The 21,762-nt window shown below is 39.4% G+C and overlaps 1 protein-coding gene across 8 annotated transcripts in view; it reads right to left on the bottom strand.

Annotated features, from left to right (window-relative positions):
- Nucleotides 1-21,762, bottom strand: part of LOC109623115 (neurabin-1) — a 196,661-nt gene that overhangs the window by 102,956 nt on the left and 71,943 nt on the right. For 7 of the 8 annotated variants that reach the window (XM_062854168.1, XM_062854171.1, XM_062854167.1 and 4 more), the window contains exon 2: nucleotides 2,472-3,781. In XM_062854168.1, the coding sequence (XP_062710152.1) occupies nucleotides 2,472-3,750 (1,279 nt within the window). In that variant the 5' untranslated portion in view covers nucleotides 3,751-3,781. Of the gene's footprint in view, nucleotides 1-2,471; nucleotides 3,782-10,932; nucleotides 11,182-21,762 lie in introns of those variants that run through there. The other variant, XM_020077590.3, reaches the window with a different exon arrangement.

Raw genomic sequence — 21,762 nt, 5'->3', positions numbered from 1 at the left:
TTATATCCATTTGATGACTGCATCGCAAACTAATCATAAACTGAAAGTGAATCCACAGTCGTTCAAAACCAAGGAATTCCTACAGAAATTACCGAGGAACTCCTGGAGTAATTCCCGAGTAACTCCTGGAGAAATTCCAATTCCCGAGGGACTCTAGGAGAAATTCCCGCAAAAATTCAGAAAGAATTCTCTTCAGGAGTTCCTCCAGAATGCTCTCCAAGAGTTCCTCCAGAATTCCTCCAAAATTTCCTCTAGAATTATTCTAGGAGTTCCTCGAGAATTCCTCCATGAGTTCCCAGGGAATTCCTTTACTAGTTTCTTGAGAATTCCCGCAAGAGTTGCTCTGGAATTTCTCTGGGAGTTCCTCAAGATTTCATACAGTATTTTTCGGGGATTCCTCTGGAAGTTCTTCGAGAAGTTCTTCAGGAGTTTCTCGGGAATACCTCCAGGAGTTCTTCAAGAATTCCTTCAGCATTATCTCAGAAATTCTTCCAGGAGATTCTAGGAAAATTATCTCCAGGAGTTTATCTGAGTGCCTCTGAATGTTGCCTATGAATACCCGAAGCAAATACTCTGTAACTCCCGAGGAACTCAGAGAGGTAATTTCCGGAGTACCTGGAGGACATTTCGAGGAACTGCTGGAGGAATTTCTGAAGAATTTTTGCAGGAATTTCAACAAATTTTTGATGGAATTACCGGGGGCTCCTGGGGAACTTCCCGAGGATCTCTTGGAGGAATTCCCTATGAAGCGATGGAAGAATTCCCGAGGAACTACTGGAGATATTCTCGAAGAACTTATGAAGGAATTCCTGAGTGTCGTCTAGAAGAATTTCCGAGGAACTCCTGAGAGAATTCCCGATTGACTCCTGGAGGAATTCTCGAGGAATTTCTGAAGAACTTCTCAAGGATCGTCAGGAGGAATTTTCGAGGAACACATGGAGGAATTTCCGAGGAACTACTGGGGGAATTCCCGAGGAACTCCTGAAAGAATTCCAGAGGAACTACTGGAGGAATTCTTGATGAACATCTGGAGGAATTTCCGCGAAAATGCAGAAATAATTCTCTCCAGGAGTTCCTCCACAATTGCTCCAAATGTTACTCGGGAATTCCTCCATTCCGGGCGGAATTTCCGAGGAACTTCTGGAACAATTCTCGGGAAATTTTCGTGGAACTCGTGCGAATACACTCGAGGAACGTCTTTGGGAAGATAAAAAAAAATCTGGAAAAATCCTAGGGAAATCCTGGAGAGGAACATGCATTATTAGCGAAGTAAATTTCGTGGATGTTCAGTAGGGAACTTTCCAGAAAAATCATGGAGTAATTCCCAGGATAATCCTTGAGAGATTCCAACACAAATGCTGCAGGAATTCTTGGCGAGCTTCTAGGGGAAATCCCGCATGGAGAAGTCATGGAGGGATTCCCAAAAAATTAATGGAGGCATTTTCGGGGTCTTTTGAAGGGAACTCCTAGAGGAAATTCCGGATAAATCCTGTTAAAAATTCCTGAGAACTGCTAGCGAAATGCCTGGAGAGCTCCTAGACTAATTTTTAAGGAACTCCAGGAGAACTTCCTGGTGAACTGAGGGAATCCTCGGGAAACTCCTGGAGAAATTTCTGTTGAAATTCTGGAGAAATTCTCAGAATATTTTAAGAAGTATTACCAGGGAACTTTTGTAAAATCTTTAAGGAGCACCTGGAGAAAATGTAAGAAGAAATTCTCATTTGTATCCCAGAAGCAGTTAGGGGAAAACTTCAGGACGAAACCCTGACGGATCTGCCGGAGAAATCCTATAAAGAACTTCTTGAAAAATCTCAAAAAGAACTCTTGTGTAAATACCCTGAGAAATGAATAAAGGAACTCCTGGAACAATCCCTGAAGGCACTCCATGAGGAATCACCAATCTGATGCAAATCAAAGTAAAATCAATCTAGGGTATCGCGCCACTTGGGCGGTGGCTTCTATATTCGTCTGTTTTCCACTATAACTCAGTCAATTTTGAACCAATTTACTTGAAATGTTGTACACGGGTAGATACTATACCTATCTCGCCGCATTCCAAAAATTGTGTCAATTGGTTCAAATTTAACTGAGTTATAGCGGAGAACAGACGAAAATAGAACCACCGCCCAAGTGGCGCGATTCCCTATGTAAAACTTCTGAAGAATTTTATGATGAAGTTTACATTAATTTTTACCATAGAATGGCTGAATCATTAGAATGTCTTTCTGAGTAAATGAACACATCCTATAAATGTTAAACTGTTTGTGTGAAACCGCCTGAACTAAATTGATCTTCCGAACCCTAAACCTATAAACCCAACACTGGTAAAGCACCGTCCCCTTATCGGTCGAAATTCCAGCGTTTTGAAAACAATCTCTGAAAATCAAATGTATGGTGTGCGTATCGCTGGTACGGTATCGCTGTTATCACTCCCCAAAATAATAACCGGAAAACCGATTAGGTCCACTTACCGCTTTTTTCCTCCGCCGGAATGCCTTCGTCTTCGTCCAGCTTGCTGCAGTCGGCTTTCTCCGTGGGTTCGTTCTCCTGCTTTTCGTCTTCGGTGTGAATCGGCGAAGAAGGCCCGGACGAGGCACTGGCCCCGGGGCTCGGCGACGAGCTGATGGCGTGGGCAGGCGACGTCAGCCCGCTGGTGCCGCTGTCTTTTTCGGTGGACTGCCGCCGGAGGCCACCCAGTTCCGGGTACTTGAACTGTCGCGTCGTCTGGTCGTCCAGGGTGGTTTCGAGGGACTTTTTCCGGACGCCTTTTTCCGGCGGCTCGTCGACGGATTTGTTGCTGCGCAGAGGCGCCACCGGAGGTAGGGAGGATGGAATGGCTGGTGGCGGAGGTTCCGCTTGCCGGAGTGGTGACTTGAGCTTTTCCGGGCTGATTTTTGTGGGGCTTAGCGAGCTGGGGTCGATCGCGTGCGGAGGAACTGCTGGCGGGAGTTTGGTGGGCGATGGAAATGAATTCTGACGAATGTTTCGGGGACCCTTCTCCGGGGGCGGTGGAGGAGGAGTCTGTCTTTTTGGGGGACTAGGGGGAGGCTCACTCGGGGATTGAAGCCTGTGCTGCGGGGGAGGGTCTGGACGGGTGGGTCTGCTGGTTTCTTTGGCAGGTTGCACACAGGCATCGCCATTGGTTGTGACCGGAGGCGGTGGAGTGACGCTGCTTCCTCCGGGTATGATTCCCGTTCCCGGGACAGTCCTTATAATATCACATCGATTGAAATCGCTGCCGCCCTTGGTGGTTCGCGTTTTGGAAAAGTGTGATGTCCAGTTCTTCTGCTTCTCGATCAACTCCCGCGAGTTGAACTTCCGCTCCGGCTTTTCCGGTTTTTCTGGTTTTTCAGTTTTCAGTCTCGATTGGTTTAGTATTCTATTGGAATCTAGCTTGCCAATTCCGTTGGTGATTGGATGGTGCCTCCGCTTGGGCGAAGGCGATCGATCATGCTCGGAACCGACCTCGGACAGATTGTCCTCCTTGCTGCTGGAATGTGACATCTTAATACTGAATGGCGGTGGCCGATTTACCCGACCTTCGCCGAGTTTCTCGAACAGTGCTCGGGCGTTGTTGAATCGGGCCGCGTGGGACTCCGTACGTACCACGGTTGCCGTTGGGGAGGGATGACTTACGACCTCTTTGGCGGATACTTCCGGTGCCAGTTCTACCGGCTTCCGTTGGAAGAGGTTGGCAATCTGGGAGACCTTAGGCCCAGAGGCCGCACCCGCAGCCGAAGATTTGTCCATCTTGTGGATTGGTTTCACTCGTTACGGAAACCTGGAATGGGAGAGAAATAGAACACATGATTAGTTTTATCCTTTTAAAGCGCTTTTAACTTGAACAATTACAAACATTAGATACTTTGTCATGGTTCCGTGGCCTATAGAAAATCTTGGATATGCACATTGAATTGATACCGTGAGGTCGCCATTCACCGCTCATGCCCCATTCACCGCTCATTTTGGGTCAATCATACAAAAAGGATCAAATGTTAGTAAAGTATCATAACAAAAGTGAATGTAACATGCTGCCACATTAAAAACTTTCATTTCACCAAGTTTTTATATGGGTGTACCTGAAATCACGTTCTTAAAAAATATTTCCCACACTGCGCTGCAGGACAACATGGGAACTGTTCAAGGCAAACAGCGGAAAAAATATCCAACATGTAAAACCCGTTAAAGATTCCATTTTGACAAAACAGTGTAAACTGAACGTCATGAATCATCAATACATTGGTAAATAAACGTCATTTTGTTTTTATAAATGAATAGTTTCTGTGATTCCATGAAAAAATAATCCAGTGAGCGGTGAATGGATCCATTATGAGCGGTGAATGGATGCATGAGCGGTAATAGGAGCCAAGAGATTACACATTTGAATTTTTTATTTTTTCGGCTGTAAACATGTTTTACAATCGTTTTATATTTTTTCTATAATAACAACATAACTGTTGAGTTGTTAACGTAAATTAAAGTGCAATATTCGCAAACGTCGATTTTAAATGTCATATACTTTACGAAAATGCCGTTAAATGAGCGGTGAATGGTGACCTCACGGTAGTTGAGATTGATAATTGAACCCCTAAAAACTTCAGTTCCACAAAATCTGGGATTGAACGCGTAATAAGCTTGTACACCAAGTTCCAAATTTTCAAATGCTTTTTCACTTAGTTTTAGAAACTCCACCAGCAAATCCTCCATGGAATCGCGTGCAAAGCCTTGATTGACCTCGGGTAGATGCTTCTCCAGTATCGGTAGATCAACTACACTGACACAACGAAGTAATGAGGTAACTGCTCGGGACCTCTGAGGATGTCGGAGTGCTCATGGAAATGGCTGTATGGCAGAAGGTTCACATTGGTGCGTGAATGCCAGGAGTCAGATTACATAAAATGTGTGTTGATTATTATGATCCGGTACAATTCGCTGATTGTATAACGTGTAGGTGTGATATGATAAATTGAAACTGTGCCGTGAAGTTGGAAGGAAAATAAACGACTGTTTCAACCCGTTTCTGGTTCTAGCGATGGCTAGGAACATATGACTATACATGAGTTATATATGATGGAGAAAATAGTTAGGAAGAGAGAGACGAACTAGGGATTGAACCAGTTGGTTCACTAGACTCAATGCTAGCTTTTTATCGTCAACTGTTCAGATTTTGAATACAAGCAATTTGAAAAAAAAAGTTTGCAAATCGGTCAACTAGTTTTTAAGATATCGTGATCACCGTAATGGCAATTTATAAAAACACGATTTCAACATAATTGTGTTTAAAGTTGCGCACTTCGCCTTGCCTTACGAAGAGTGCGCGCTACAATAGACTGTAACATTCGTTCTAATGCTCTAATCTTTATGAAATTAAGAATTTGTATTATCTAGCTAGTATACTTTCAAATTATGCAATAAAAAGCTCGTTTTTATATCACCCTCAAAATATGTAATCCTTTGAGCTTTGACCAAGGTTAACTCTCCAGTCTTGTGTTACGGGTATAAATATTTTTTACAATTATAAGACAGAATAATTGTTCAATGTGTTATAAAAGTTCGTTATTCGTGCGTTCTTTGTGATGTATGTTTTATTCTAACTTGTATGTATTTCCATAATTTTAATGCACATTTATAGGGTTCTGGAAAAATAGAGGCCCATGCATTGCAATCCCACTTTGATTGCCAACTTTCAGGTTTTTTTCGGGCAGCGGTCAAGTAGTAGAGATGAAAACCTTTTCCTGCTATGGACTTCAAGTTATTAAGCTCAAGTATCGAACCCTGAAACGGGATGCCCGATTAGGATTAGTTTTCCTAGACAAAACCGAGCAATGAACACAGCAACAAATGCTGTGAACTAAAAGGCAAACTACCAACTAAAATACAATTCCAGGATGACTGATGGACCCAAACCAATACATGAAACCTCGTCATCCTGTGATCGGAAGATGTTATCCATCTGGATAACAGGGCACATTTATGTTATGTGTTGTGTTGCGGCAATTTGTGATGTCTCTTATTTGTGCATTTGTAAAGTTATGTGTATCGTGATGTGTTAATACTTTGTAATAATTAATTTCTTTTAGTTTTGTAACATGGCCCCCCTACGTGGGGCCCTAGCATTTGTAGGGTTCCATGTTGTATTTTAGTAACATGGCGCCCAACTAAAAAACCCCGTGTATGCAAATGAAAGCTAGTTGGATGAATTACAACAAACTACAGTTTTAAGGCCATTTTATTTTTGTGGACAAGAGCTCGTTCATAAATGTAAAGTTTAGTTGAGGTAAGATTTATTCGTTACAAAATCTGGAGAGCAGTTTGGCTTTCGGGTAACATAAATCTAGTTTTGAGTTGAGGTGTTTTTTGGGAACTTGTTAGTCCTGTTCACCGTTACGTTTCTGGAAAGCACTGTGTCTTTCGGGTAGCAAAACTCGTTTTGGTTTCGTTTTGAGTTTAGGTTAAGTTATTTATCTTTATCGTAGTGTTAAGTATATGGCCTTAACACTATTGTTATGAAGGATATGAATCATATGGGAGCTGAATTTTTAGTGAATCGGTGAACGATTCACGAAAAATTCTTGCTCAAACGTTGGATTGTGTTACAGGTATAAATATTTGTTACAATTATAAGACAGAATAATTGTTTAATGTGTTATAAGTTCATTATTCGTGCGTTCTTTGTGATGTATGTTTTATTTATACTTGTATGTATTTCCATAATTTTAATGCACATTTATAAGGTTCTGGAAAAATAGAGGCCCATGAATTGCAATCCCACTTTGATTGCCAACTTTCAGGCTTTTTGGGCAGCGGTCAAGTAGTAAATATGTAAATCTTGCCCTGCCACGAACTTCAAGTTATTGAGCTCAAGTATCGAACCCTGAAACGGGATGCCCGATTAGGATTAGTTTTCCTAGACAAAACCAAGCTATGAACACAGTAACAACTACTGTGAACTAAAAGGCATACTGCCAACTAAAATACAATTCCAGGATGACTGATGGACCCAAACCAATAAATGAAACCTCGTCATCCTGTGATCGGAAGGAGTTATCCAGCTGGATAACAGGGAACATATATATTGGATATATGTTTTGAATCGCGTTGCGTCAATTTGTGATGTCTGTATATTGTGCATTTGTAAGATTCTTTGTGTGTCGTGTTATGTTGATGCTTTGTAGTAATTAATTTCTTTAATTTTTGTAACAGTTCCTAAGAGCTAAGGACTGTTCAATTTATAAAACGGACAACTTTACAAGGCTGTAAAAAGAAGACGCGTAGTTCAAATTTAGCCACCCTTGATTCGTTGTTCAGTACATCATCTTTTATTATAGTGATCATTTTTGAATCGAATAAAAATAGTTTATTTTAAAGAAAATCGGTCAGGTGTAAAATCAGGCGAATTTTTCGATTTCTGAAAATTGAAAATATATATAAAATTACTGTTCAAATATGGTATATTGTTTTTAATACCAGAAAAGTATGTGCTATGCTGCAGCAGCATGAGTAATAAACATTCTGACAAAATTTAAACTCAATTGGAAAATTAAGTGTTGAGATATTAAAGTCTCAAGTGAGATTCGATTTTTTGAATAAAATTCAATTGTAAAACAAAAAGGGCATGAAAATATTAAATAATCAATTTTTTTATGCATTCAGTCGAAAGTGGGAATAATGTGGTTTTAAATGCAGAAAACTGCTTCTTAATAGCATTGTTGGTTTGGTTACTGTGCGCTATTACAGACACAGTTATCAAAACAGTTTCGTTCTTTGAAGGTTCTTCCAAATAACAATGCAACCAAATGCAAATTTTGCAAAACAATGATGTAGGAAATAAAAACTTTGCATCCGATTATTATTAAATAAGGTGTACAATAACATAGCACCAACTTTGTTGAAAATAAATAATAACAAGATTCGCTAGAGTCGAAAATCTGTATCAATGGAGCAAAAAATAAAGCCTGTATCCGCAATAATCGGGACACAGAAATACAGCTATTACTCTGCAATAGACGCATGAAAATCTTTATGGTTTAATAACATCTTCAGATGTGTTCATTTCACCTACAAAATTTCATGTGAATTGATGCAGTTCTTTTTGTTGTACCAATGAAAGAGTAGAATGTGCGCCATTGAATTTTGTACAGCCCCTAGTTTTGCTAGTCAGCGCTGTAACTTTTGAATTTGGAAAAGGAAATGGCTAAAATTTTGAACACAAACCTCTCAAACTTCATTTGTTGTATGTGCAAAATTTCAAAAAAATCGATGCACTATCAATAATTTTTTAGTCGAAACATGTATTGGGACTAAACGTGATTTTGGCCCCTCAGACAGCAATTAGTCAGCACCCTTTATTGTTTCGATTGTACTATTGAAAGTACTATACCAATAATCATCAAATTTTGCAGGCATAATATACACATAATCAACTATCTACTGTGAAAATTTAATGAAAATTGGCAGAGAAATTCAAAAATTACGAATAGACAAACATCGGACATGAAAAACGCGAAAAAAATTCACTAACACTCACTCCTATCAACACCTGTAACTTTCAAACTAATTGATCAAAATTGATGAAATTTTGCAAGAAAGTGTCTCTATAAGTATCATAACTGCTAACGAAATTTCATAATTATCTTCACAGCACTTTGAACTGTAGCGCAAAAGAACTATCTATTATGCGAATGAAAATTGGTCAAGATTGTACAAAATGCTTAAAACAACGTCTGTTTATTTTTCATCCACAGTTAAAAGTAATGCATCGATTTTTATGAAATTTGGCACAAATAATAAACTTACAACAAAGGGTTCTCAGTCAATTATTTGGCAAATTTTACCGATTCATTATAGAGCTACAGCCGTACTTCTGTGTCCCGATTATTGCGGATACAGGCTTTATGAAACTTTTTAATATGGCCATCTTTATGGATTAAATTTTGGATGAAAAATGCAATTAAAAGTAAATTTCTCTTCTGTATCATTCAGAGAGCAATATTCTACTACTCTGGACAAATTTTTAGCCGAATCCGTGATGCTATTGCAACACAGGACTTAAATGAACATTTTTTAATAAATTCTATGGAAACAAGGCAACTTACTATATCACGCTGGAGACTGCTTGGTGCATTATTATTATGTGTACTATTGAGCTTTACCTGTAGTATAATAGTATAAGATTCCAATACATTAAAAACTTCATGAAAATGTGCATGTTAAGTATGTGGAAAGTTATGTCGAATTTTGAAAAATGGGTTTTTATTGATGTTTTACGAAAACCGCTTTAGTTACACAATAAAGAACAACTTGGTTAATGTTATATTTTTCCTACATTTGAGAATAACTATAGAAAGTTATGCAAAAAACTGATAATGGCTTTATTGAAAAATAAAAAAGATATCGCACAAGCAAGTTGTCCGTTTTATAAATTGAACAGTCCTTACGATTACCAGAAGAAACATGAATACTGTTAGTATCAAATAAATCTAAAAGCTTCAAAATAAGCATGAGCTTGATTGACCGCCCGTGGATGCTACTCCAGTATCGCCAGATCCGTTACGCTCACACAAGGAATCAATGAGATATCTGCCTGGGACTGGCAGGAATCTTCAGTGTGTGAGTGTTGGTAATCCTCTATTTAAGGCGATTATGACACCTGCCACGTCCGGTTGCAGGTCAATGTGGAGAAGGGTAAGAAAGTGATGATTGCAATCGTTTGTAACCACAGCAGACCGAATATAGCTCTGCGTCCGCACAAATTCATGCCGATGTCGGAATGTTGGTGGGATATGGGTGGCAGAGGGTTCACACATTGGTGCGTGGATGCCAGGCGTAAGATGATAGATTTGTGTGATTATTACTATGAAACTTGTGGCACAGTTCGCTTGATTGCATAACTCGTAGACGATATTCGATAGATTGAACCAGTGGCGTAGCCAGAAATTGTCTCTGGGAGGGGTTTTCAACGGTCAATAATACCTTTTTTGATTAGATATTTACATTTTGTAAAATGTAATGAGCCATTGTATTCGTAGTTTGAAAATAGCGGCGCAGCCGAAAATTTTTTCGTCGCAAAGCGCTTTATACTGAAAATTTGTTCCACAAATTTTGGCTCTGGGGGGGGTTTTAACCCTAAACCCCCCCCCCCGTGGCTACGCCAGTGGATTGAACACTGTGCTGCAAAAATAGGAAGGAGGGGGAACGGCTTTTCAACCGTTTCTGTTTCCAGCGATGGCTATGATAAAGTATATACAAAGATAGACAGTAGAAGGAAACGGACGGGCCAGTGATTGAACCCAGGACCTTCTGCATACGAATCAGAAGCGGTAACCACTTGATCACCAAGCCCGTCAAATCTATCTTGAACCTTCAAAATGGAACGAAAATTAACAAAATGAATGGTATTACATTGTAAGTCAAATTCCAGTATTCAAAATCATCCATTAAAGAGCATGCACCTCTGCAAACTCAATATGTTTAGTCCAATTTCAGAGTTTTCTATTTTCATTAGATTTGAATCTGAAAAGAATCCGAATATCCATTTTTCATTGCTTTTACTAAATTTGATGATTAATGTCGAATTCGTTTTTGAACCTGGGTTGGAACTGGATCGGCGGAAAATGTGTAAACAAACAACGTCAAACAAACTTTAGTACAAGCGAAACCAAAGTCGGGTTGGGGTTGAAACTGTGATCTGATCCAGTTCCAACGAAAACGACATAAGTAAGACTTAATTCGTATGTAATTTTCGATGCCTTAAAACATAACGTCATGCTATTGGTTCTTCAAGAAACATTCAAGCGAAATAGATTTCCAAGGTTAATGAAGGTTTATCCATGTAATAAACACAGATTTGTATGCAAAACTTTTCAATTTGTATTGACACAAAAATCTTTCGCCCACGATAAACTAAACGCTTAAGAAGTTTCATATGCTAACCATGTTTGCTAGAAATACACTTATCTGGACACAAGCGAAAAAGTTAAACACTCCCGAATCAATTAGTGACGCGCCGCACGTAAAACGTTAGCCTGAACCGGACCCGTTTATATGGGAATAAATTCACCGCATCCAATCGGACACAATTCTCGAAAAACACTACCCGAGCCTACCAATTGCTGGGGTTTTATCGCGCCGTTGTTCGGCCGGCCACTTCCCGCCCGAAGAGGCTACTACTACCTACGAAACGACACGGAGGGAAACGCACAGCTGAGGCCACTCAACGCCGGGACCAATCCGGCATCGGGAACGTGCTCTCGGTGCATTACACTGACTTGATGTGGCTATATGTAGGCAAACAACGCAGATAGTGTGTTGTCGTCGACTTCAAGCGACCATAACGTAACGAAAGCTATACGTATACCGACCGAAGTACCGATCAAGCGACCGACCGACCGCCTCGTAATGCTGATAAGATATGACAATTCGGCTGCTTGCTATAGTCTTCCCTCAGCGGGCGATCCCCGAATAGAACCACAGAATAAGATTGTAACGCAGCTATAGCAACTAAATAAGCTAGAATCAACAGTAGTTGATATAATTTCGTTCAGTTTCATATTGAAGTGTGTTATTGTTGCTGTCACATTTCTAACAAACATTATATTTTTTGTTACAGTTGTATTTGTTTTTAAACAACCGTTTTTATCAATATCATTGCTAATAAAGAAAACAACTTGTAACAAATTTTGTTATTTCCATTCAATCGGATTGTTTCATCGCTCTACACTGAAATAAACCCGAAGAAAACAAGATGCACTACGCGCATCTTCGGCTTTGGCCCAGGACCACAGGGGAAGGGGTAGCCCAGAAGCCTAGTGGTAGTAGGGGGTAGTGTGATGATGGTAGTCCGACGAATGACTCGAAAGATTGCAATTAGACGATTAAGGTTCTCCGCCGTTGTCTCTGCTGGCTGGCTGGCTGAGGATAGATAGTGCGGGCGCAAAGCTCGAACTCGACTTCGGGTTGGAACTGGAAACAATGAAATATCTCGTTTGCTGGTTTGCTCTAGCTGGCGGCCAGCGAAAAATATGCATATTGTTTGTCTTGCATGGCATTCCATGGTGGTGATGGAATGTGTCTAAAAGTAGACGATTAGTATCCAAAATCGGTTGGTAGCGCTATGTACTGGAATGCAATTTGAACGATTTTGAAAGCAAAGAAAGCAATTTTGAACCATTTTTTCGAGTATTCACAGATTCATAGTAAGAGACGAACCAGCCAAGGGCTGAAAATCTCTTTAATAAAGACAAATCAATCAATCAACAGATTCATAAAATATTCGAAAAGAATTATGTAGGGAGTTGGCTCTGGACTAACACTTGAGATACATCCCAAGCAGCAATGTGATGTATAATTTACTTTAAAGAGGTGCTGAGAACCATCATAAAACCAAGATGATTTTATTTTGGCTTTATGATGGAGTTTATTTATACACACCTCGAATCTACTTAACATAAAATAATAGGGTACGTACAGTATCTAGTTATGTTCAAAAATTCAAGTCAATCGGTTTGAAATTGACTGAATTATAGTAGCAAACGCCCAAAATAGGTCCTCCTGTCCAAATGGCCCCAGACTTTACCTGAATTAACCACTTATATATTTAGACACAGCAATTATTTTGCAGCATGCACAAATCAGAGACGGGCTTGGTAATCTAGTGTCTTCCGCTTCTGATTCATATGCAGAAGGTCCTGGGTTCAATCCTTGGCCCGTCCCTTTCCTTCTAATTTGTATCTTTCTATCCATTTTCTCTATACTCTCCTCTCTACATACACAACTCATGTACCGTGAGGTCACCATTCACCGCTCATTTAACGGCATTTTCGTAAAGTATATGACATTTAAAATCGACGTTTGCGAATATTGCACTTTAATTTACGTTAACAACTCAACAGTTATGTTGTTATTATAGAAAAAATATAAAACGATTGTAAAACATGTTTACAGCCGAAAAAATAAAAAATTCAAATGTGTAATCTCTTGGCTCCTATTACCGCTCATGCATCCATTCACCGCTCATAATGGATCCATTCACCGCTCACTGGATTATTTTTTCATGGAATCACAGAAACTATTCATTTATAAAAACAAAATGACGTTTATTTACCAATGTATTGATGATTCATGACGTTCAGTTTACACTGTTTTGTCAAAATGGAATCTTTAACGGGTTTTACATGTTGGATATTTTTTCCGCTGTTTGCCTTGAACAGTTCCCATGTTGTCCTGCAGCGCAGTGTGGGAAATATTTTTTAAGAACGTGATTTCAGGTACACCCATATAAAAACTTGGTGAAATGAAAGTTTTTAATGTGGCAGCATGTTACATTCACTTTTGTTATGATACTTTACTAACATTTGATCCTTTTTGTATGATTGACCCAAAATGAGCGGTGAATGGGGCATGAGCGGTGAATGGCGACCTCACGGTATATAGCCATCGCTAGAACTAGGAACGATTGAAAAGCCGTTTCTCTTTCTTCCAACTTTCACAGAACAGTGTCAATCTATCAGATAACGCCTACGAGTTATGGAAGCAAGCGAACTGTGTCATTTCAGCTTCATAGTAATAATCGCACAAATCTATCACCTTACGCCTGGCATCCATGCACCAATGTGTGAACCTCTGCCAACCACATCTTACTAACACTCCGACACCCGCATGAGGTATAATCGGATGTGGATACAAATGATTGCAATCATTACTTCTTCTCCTTCCCCACATAGACCTGCAACCTGACGTGACAGGCGCCATTATCGCCTAAAATGATCTACACCAACGCTCACACACTACAGATGTCTGCTAGTCCCCGGCAGATAAATAATCTCATTGGTTCCTGGTCTGTCGATACTGGTGTAGCATCTACGGGCCGTCAATAAAGCTCAAGCAAGCTCAGCTCAAGCTCAATTAATTTGCACACATGTCTCTCAGCTTCCTCTGTTAATGACCATTTTTCTATGTATATAGTGTAACAGGCACGAAGATGCTCTATGTCTAAAGAAGTCAAGGAAATTTCCTTTACGAAAAGTTCCTGGACTCACCGGGATTCGAATCTGTCACCCCCAGCAAGGTCACACTGGTAAATCCACGCCTTTACAGCTATTGGGCAATTGAAAACCAGGTTTAATCTGAAACAAATGCAGGTATACTGCATGAATTCCGGGAGGAACCTCTGGAGCAATTTCCAAATCAGTTATTCGAAGCACTTCTGAAGGAATCTTTGGAAAAGAAATCCTAGAGGAATCTCTGAAGGCTTCCTGAATGAATCTCTGAACGAATTTTTAAATTGATTTCTGAAAGAATTTCTGGATGAGCCGTTGAAAAAACTCTTGGAGAAATCTCTGGTGAAATTCCTGTAATTTCTAGAGTAATCTATGGAGAAATTGCTTGAGGAGTCTCGAAAACAATTACTGGTGGTTTCGCACCAATGGAAAGCATTTTAGCAGGAATATTTAAATGAAGCCCTGGAATAATTCCTGCAAGAACCTCTGACGCAACGCTGGAAACACTGGTAGAATTTGCGGAGGAATCTCTAGACGAATTCTTGGAGGGATACTTTGAAGAAATCTTTAGCAAATCACTGGAGCAATTATTGGATGAATTTCACAAGCATTTCCTAGGGGAAACATTAGAGGAATTCATCGAGGATTTGCTAAAGAAAATGTCAATGAATTCTGAAAAAGTTTCTAGATTTTTTTCAGGCGTTTCTAAATGGAACTTGGTAAAAATTCATAGTGGAATCCCTATAGGAATTCCAGAAAGCCGAATTGCTTATGAGTTCTCTATTAATAATATCTGGAGTAATTCCCTGAAAAAAATTTAAGCAATTGAGTACAGGCAGCGTAAATAAAAACTCCATTCAAAAAAAAATTCATAGTCTTATTTTTGCATGATTCGTTGAGAAATGCTGAGACTTTTTTACGCGGTTTTTTGAAATTTGAACTGAGTTTTTTTTACGCGGTACGTATCCCCCGCGTAAAAAAAACCTGACTGTATGTCGGAAGAATTTATATTTATCAACATTGAGGGCATCCCTGGAAGAACTGTTGCCGAAATTGCTGGCGGAGACTTTTGGGGAAATTGGGGAACCTGATGGTGAAATTCCCGATTGAATCTCTGCTAGAAATTCCTGACAAATCTCTGGAAGAATTCCTGAAAAAATGCTGGAAAAATTCCGGGACAAATTTTTGGAAGAACTCCTGAAAGACTCCGTTTGGAAGCTCTGGATAAATTTCAGGTGGATGGCAGAATTCCTGACAGAAGTCCTGGAAGATTTTTGAGATTTTGAGAGAAAATTTTGAAGAGTTAGCTGAAGGAATCAGAGGAAGGTTAATAAAGAACACTGAATGAACTCCTAGAGGATGCTTTAGGACATAAGATAAATATACAAAAAAAGACAAATGTTCCATTTAAGGATGGTCATTTTTGGAATGAGTGTAATCAGTTTCGTACCTTTTAATTCCGCCCTATGTTGCTTATCCTTTGACATATACGCTTATTTCGACTACCACTTGTAATCTTCCTCAGTGTCAGTTATTCACTTGAATATCTGACACTGAGGAAGATTACAGGTGGTAGTCGAAATACGCGTATCTGTCAAAGGATAAGCAACATAAAGTGGAATTAAAAGGTACGAAACTGATTACACTCATTCGAAGAGGGTATTCTGCTTAGAGGGTCAAAAAGTCGGTACAAGGTGGTCCTTTTTGCCAACTAGTATTATCATTAAACAATTTCACATCGTAGCATGTTTCCTTGATGTAGTTTTCGCTGGCGATGTTAGAGTTACGAACTTTTTTGAAGATTTCTCTTCTTTTTGACCATAGGCTCTTCTTGTAGCTTCCTAATTTCACTATGTTTGGATATTGGAGCGACCTTTTCAGATATTTGTCCTTCTATAATAAACGTTTTCTCTAAGTCATAGATTTTGCAGAAGAATGTTTGATGGGATCTATTGAGAAATTGTAGAGAAAATTAAAAAAACATATTTGACAATTCGAAAGTTCGAGCACTTTTTAAATTGTCGATTCTAGCGGTATGATTTCTTCGAAGAAATTTTTACATAATGCGTGAGATCAACCTACCTCATCATAACTGCTAAGGGGCTGTCCATTATTTACATAAGGGAATTTTTGCGATTTTCCGACACCCCCTTCCTCCTTGGTAAGATTTTTTGTATGAGAACTAAAATATTTTTGTAAGGCACGTAAGATTTCTCATCACAACCCCCCCCCCCCCCCCATCCTTCATAAATTCTTAAGTAATAAATGGACAGCCACATATTATACATATATAGTAGTTTCCATACGAAATCATCATTGCTTCAAAGATTCTGTAAATATATTGATGTACTAGATGCAGAAATCTAGTGCGAACTTTTGCCCCACAGCTACTGCGAACTTTTGCCCCACTGCCGAGGTTTTAACAATGTCCCTTTCTGCAAGAAGCACTAGTAGTTTATTGTTTATTCGAGTGCACCTGTTGAACTACTATGGAATAACGATTCTCCGACATCAAGAGGTTATGAGATTCTTCTTCTTCTTGTTACTACAAATTCTTATTCCGAAAGGTCCAAAAATTTTATCAAAACACCTAGAAACACATTTTATCGCATAACTCTGCCAAACCATACCGAAATCATTCCAATTTTTATTGACGAGTAACTGACCTGATTACATATGTGTCGAACCCATACAGATTTGTTTGGGTTCTTAACTTATGCTCAGAAAAATACCCACTGCGAACTTTTACCCCGTGCGAACTTTTGCCCCGCATTACTCTACATAGATATTTTTGCTAATAAAAAAGTTTGGTTTCCAATTTCCTCGAAAATATGGACCACCTTAATTTTCATGTAAAAAGTACAACGGGGCAATTTGAAACGGATGGGGCAAAATGAAACAGCGGGTTAACATGATGTTTTCTATTGATGATAAACAATTTGATTAGCAATTTGAGGGTTGGTGTCGCCAATATGGCCTTTCGGTAAATCCGAGTAAAACATCTATTGTTCTTTTCACGGAAAAGAGAAACCGTAATGGTGTTCGATCTTTACGTCTCTTTGATTCTGAAATCAATGTGACTGAACAGGTAAAGTACGTTGGAGTCATTCTTGATTCCAAGCTTTCCTGGACACCTCATGTTGAGTTCAGAATCAAGAAAGCTTGTATGGCCTTCGGGCAATGCCGGCGAACCTTTGGTACAACTTGGGGTCTTAAACCCAAGTATATCAAATGGATTTACACAACTGTTGTTCGTCCAATATTGGCTTATGGATGTCTTGTGTGGTGGCAAAAGGGCGAAGTGAGAACGGTCCAATCAAAATTAGGCCATCTCCAAAGGATGTGCCTAATGGCGATGTCTGGAGCGTTCTCTTCAACGCCTACGGCAGCGCTCGAAGTTCTTTTTGACGTTGCCCCACTACACATTCATCTCAAACAAGAAGCACTTTCTTGCACTTACCGTCTATGGGTACTCGGTTTACTAGAGGAAACTCCTGTGAACCGCAGTTCAACACACACCTCGTTGTTTCCACTTTTGGTGAATTGGGACAAAGTTGTCCTTGCTCCAAGTGATCTTACAATTGCTTGTAATTTTCCATATAGGACATTTTCCACGAAATTCCCTTCCCGGGAAGAGTGGACATCTGGTTATCTGGAGAGAAGTATTTCAGACGGCATCGTATGTTACACTGATGGCTCCCTTCTCGAAGGTCGAGCAGGTGCTGGTGTTTATTCTCGTGAGCTAAGGCTGTATCAGTCTTATTCACTTGGTAGACACTGCACCGTTTTTCAGGCCGAAATCTTTGCTCTTATGTGCGGAGTGCAATCAGCACTTCAGCAGCACGTAATGGGCAAAGTAATATACTTCTGTTCAGATAGCCAGGCTGCTATTAAAGCACTTGCTTCGGCCAACTCCAGGTCGAAGATAGTTATCGCTTGTCGAACTCAAATCGAGGAGCTGAATTCAGCAAACGCTGTTCACCTTGTATGGGTACCTGGCCATTCTTCCATCGCTGGAAATGAATTGGCTGATGAGTTAGCTCGCACTGGAGCATCACATGACTTCATTGGTCCTGAGCCAGCTATTCCGGTATCCAAGTGTTGGGTAAAGCTTCAGATTGACACCTGGGCTGCCACTCAGCACAAACAATACTGGAATAGTTTGGAGTCATGTCGTCAAACAAAATTGTATTGTACTGAGCCATCTCTAGGGGTGGCAAAGTATCTAACAAATCTGTCAAAGCAGAATTGCAGCATGCTGGTCAAAGCATTGACTGGCCACTGCCGACTCAGTTATCACATGGCGAATATTCAGCAAGCTGATTCATTTGCCTGTGATAGCTGTGAATCCGATTATGGAACTTCGTATCATTTAATATGTAACTGTCCAGTTTTTGCGCAATTGCGTTTCCGAGTACTCGGGAAACACTTATTAAGTGAAACTAACTTCAGAAACCTGAATCTTCAGGACGTTCTGTTGTTCTTGACCCGCTGTGGTAAAGAGCTATAGGCTCTCTTTAAGCTTTATGCGTTATTACAGTGCCCTTCTCAGGGCGCTGTTTGAACCCATTGTGGTACGCTTATGCGTTATTACAGTGTCCTTTTCAGGACGCTATGTGAACCCATTGTGGTACGCTTTTGCGAGTATGACGATCCTATTCCCTTACCTGTCCTTTCCCATGTCCTATCCTTTTTCCTTCCCTTCTCCGTCAGGTAAATGATGAATAGGCTCGTGTTCATGGCGATGGCACAAATTTCCCGAATGGAGGAGAACGTGCCTCTAGAGCCGACCTACTGATACCTGATACCTGATAGAAACACATTTTATCGCATAACTCTGCCAAACCATACCGAAATCATTCCAATTTTTATTGACGAGTAACTGACCTGATTACATATGTGTCGAACCCATACAGATTTGTTTGGGTTCTTAACTTATGCTCAGAAAAATACCCACTGCGAACTTTTACCCCGTGCGAACTTTTGCCCCGCATTACTCTACATAGATATTTTTGCTAATAAAAAAGTTTGGTTTCCAATTTCCACGAAAATATGGACCACCTTAATTTTCATGTAAAAAGTACAACGGGGCAATTTGAAACGGATGGGGCAAAATGAAACAGCGGGTTAACATGATGTTTTCTATTGATGATAAACAATTTGATTAGCAATTTGATTACGATAACACGGGTTAGCCAGTGGCTATGGATTGCCAATCCGGAGACGGTGGGTTCAATTCCCGTTCCGGTCGGGAAAATTTTCTCGACTCTCTGGGCATAACGTATCATTGTACTTGCCTCACAATATACAATTTCATGCAATGGCAGGCAAAGAAAGCCCTTCAATTAATATCTGTGGAAGTGCTCTCAAAGAACATTAAGTTGAAGCGAGGCAGGCCAAGTCCCAGTTGGAACGTAGAGCCATAAAGAAGAAGAATGCATACATTCAAACAATCTTTTGGCGAAGGATAAATTTCCAAATTTTATTGAAATCTATTTCAAAACTTAATTTTGCACCACCCGTTTCAACTTGTCCCGAACTGGTTCGAAACTGTTACACTGCTATCTGCTAGTAATGTAAATATTGCCCCGAATTGCCAAATTCACATGGTTTTGAAGTGGCGGATTCGATGATCCGGAATTCGCTACACTTCGTCCAATTGTAACGAATTGGATTCTGATTACACTAATTTACAAAAAAAAAAAACGAAAGTCGTGAACATCTGGCATCGACCAAAATTTTTGAAGTACAATTTAGCGCCGATTTAGAAACCGTGCTTAAAAAAAATTAAGTAAAGCAGTTTTTAAGTTTTAGCTCAATATCGGGTTTTACAACTTTATAAAATATGGAATTGAACAAAATTCAAATATCTTGCGTTTTGTTCAACCAATTTAAAATCTGTTTCCAAGAATTAAAAGCTGAATACAATACCATTCGATCATCTGAATGCAGGTTTTGCGTCAGATTGATGAAATTCAAGATAGTGGCGAGAATTATAAATGATCTCTTTAAATTTTGGCAAAATTTCCAAAAATATTTGAACAAATGTATATTTTTCAATAAGAAAAAAAAACAATCTAAAAATTCTTTCTCAACATTTTTTTTTGACATATCATATGAAGGCGAGTTACAGTAAAAAATTCAGCTCAATCGGAGCATTGATTACGGAGAATAAGACGTGTGAAGTGAGCGACTTTGCATAAAAATATAACAAAAATCGATTTTAAATCATCAACTTTGTATGGAAAGTCGAAAAAAAATCCGCTCTATTGTAATTTTTTCCTTCGCGTTTTCGCACTCAGGGCATGATTCTACACCAAAAATGATCATCAGCTAACCGAGTTCAAAAATGCTGTAAACTAGTGTTAGCAGCGAAAACTAGAAACGAATAGCAGCGTCTTTTTTGGCAAAACTTCAGGCGCAATTGATAAAATGTTGCAAAACTAGTGGCGCATGATCAGTCTTGTTAGCGATCACAGTCTTTGACATCTTTTTTGTCGATATTCGGCTGCCTTTGTCTCCAACATTCGCAACACAAGCGATCAAACTACTGTCCGGAACAAAAATGTCGAATGAATGCGCTTGACCACGATTGCGTCTTCGGGAGATCGTTCGGTTTTTATTATTCATGTCTTTCTCATAAAGAGAGCTGTTTTGTACAAATGTATGTGTCGTAATCGATTTATCACACACGAATAAACTAATATTATACCAATCTTAATCATAATTGGCTGAAATCTTGCGAAAAGCTGGAATTAGACAAATGTCACCGTGTCAGATGACGATGATTTGATCCACTTTTTTGTTTATTGATCTTCGTTCTACCGCTCGTGTTGTGTGTAAGAGGTAGCGGTCGCGCTCGAATGAAACAAAGCGAGCTGACACCCGACCGCGGGAACGAAACGAAGGTAGTGAAAAGTGTCGATTGTTTACAAGCCTGCGCATGATACTGTACAAAAGCTCAGGAAGGCATCAAACAAAAATAACGCGCATTTCGATGAAACACAACGAATGGACTAAATTTTAAATGATGCATCTTTGTAAGTTATGGGAAAATCGTTTTACAGGTATATAGCGAATTCGATATAACGTACATTTTGCTTCGATATAACGTACAACATTGATTTTTTTTATTTTTTCTCAGGAAGAACCCCCAGATAAACTACGAAATCACTCATATCAATGCTGTGTTGCAGCATTAGTTTTGTTACCCAAAATTAGCGCAATATGGGGAAAAAAATTTTGTACTTTATATCGAAGCACAAAAAACGAAATGAGTTTTTCGTGAAAACTCATGTTTTGCATTATTGGTTTTGTGAATTTCACCGAAATCATTATTTACATTATTTCACGTCAAAAAATATTATTTTTTTCTCTGCTTCGATATAACGTACACTTCGATATAACGTACAAAGAGATTTTTGTTTGTACGTTATATCGAAGAGTACTTGTACTGCTTAATTTTCAATTTGTTGCTTTTACTCACGCTACATTTTAGTTGGTTTCATTGTGCAACTGTCATTGGTTCGAGTCAATCACGAAGTAGCAACCATAGATATGTGCAGTCAGTCTAAGCTAAGCTAAGCTAAGCTAATCACGCTACATTTACTGTGCACATTCTCTATAAAACTTGATGTACAACCTCAGAGCTCTCATGCATTTTAAGTAATACAGTGACACTGTTACTGAATTTCTTCTAATGTAATGATTTGAAATTTTTCGACTGAATCTGGATGTAATTGCGTTGAAACGCCTATCTCAGTCT

The sequence above is a fragment of the Aedes albopictus genome, chromosome 2 (assembly GCF_035046485.1).
Source record: "Aedes albopictus strain Foshan chromosome 2, AalbF5, whole genome shotgun sequence".
NCBI lineage: Eukaryota > Metazoa > Arthropoda > Insecta > Diptera > Culicidae > Aedes > Aedes albopictus.
This window is presented reverse-complemented; position numbering and strand designations above follow the sequence as displayed.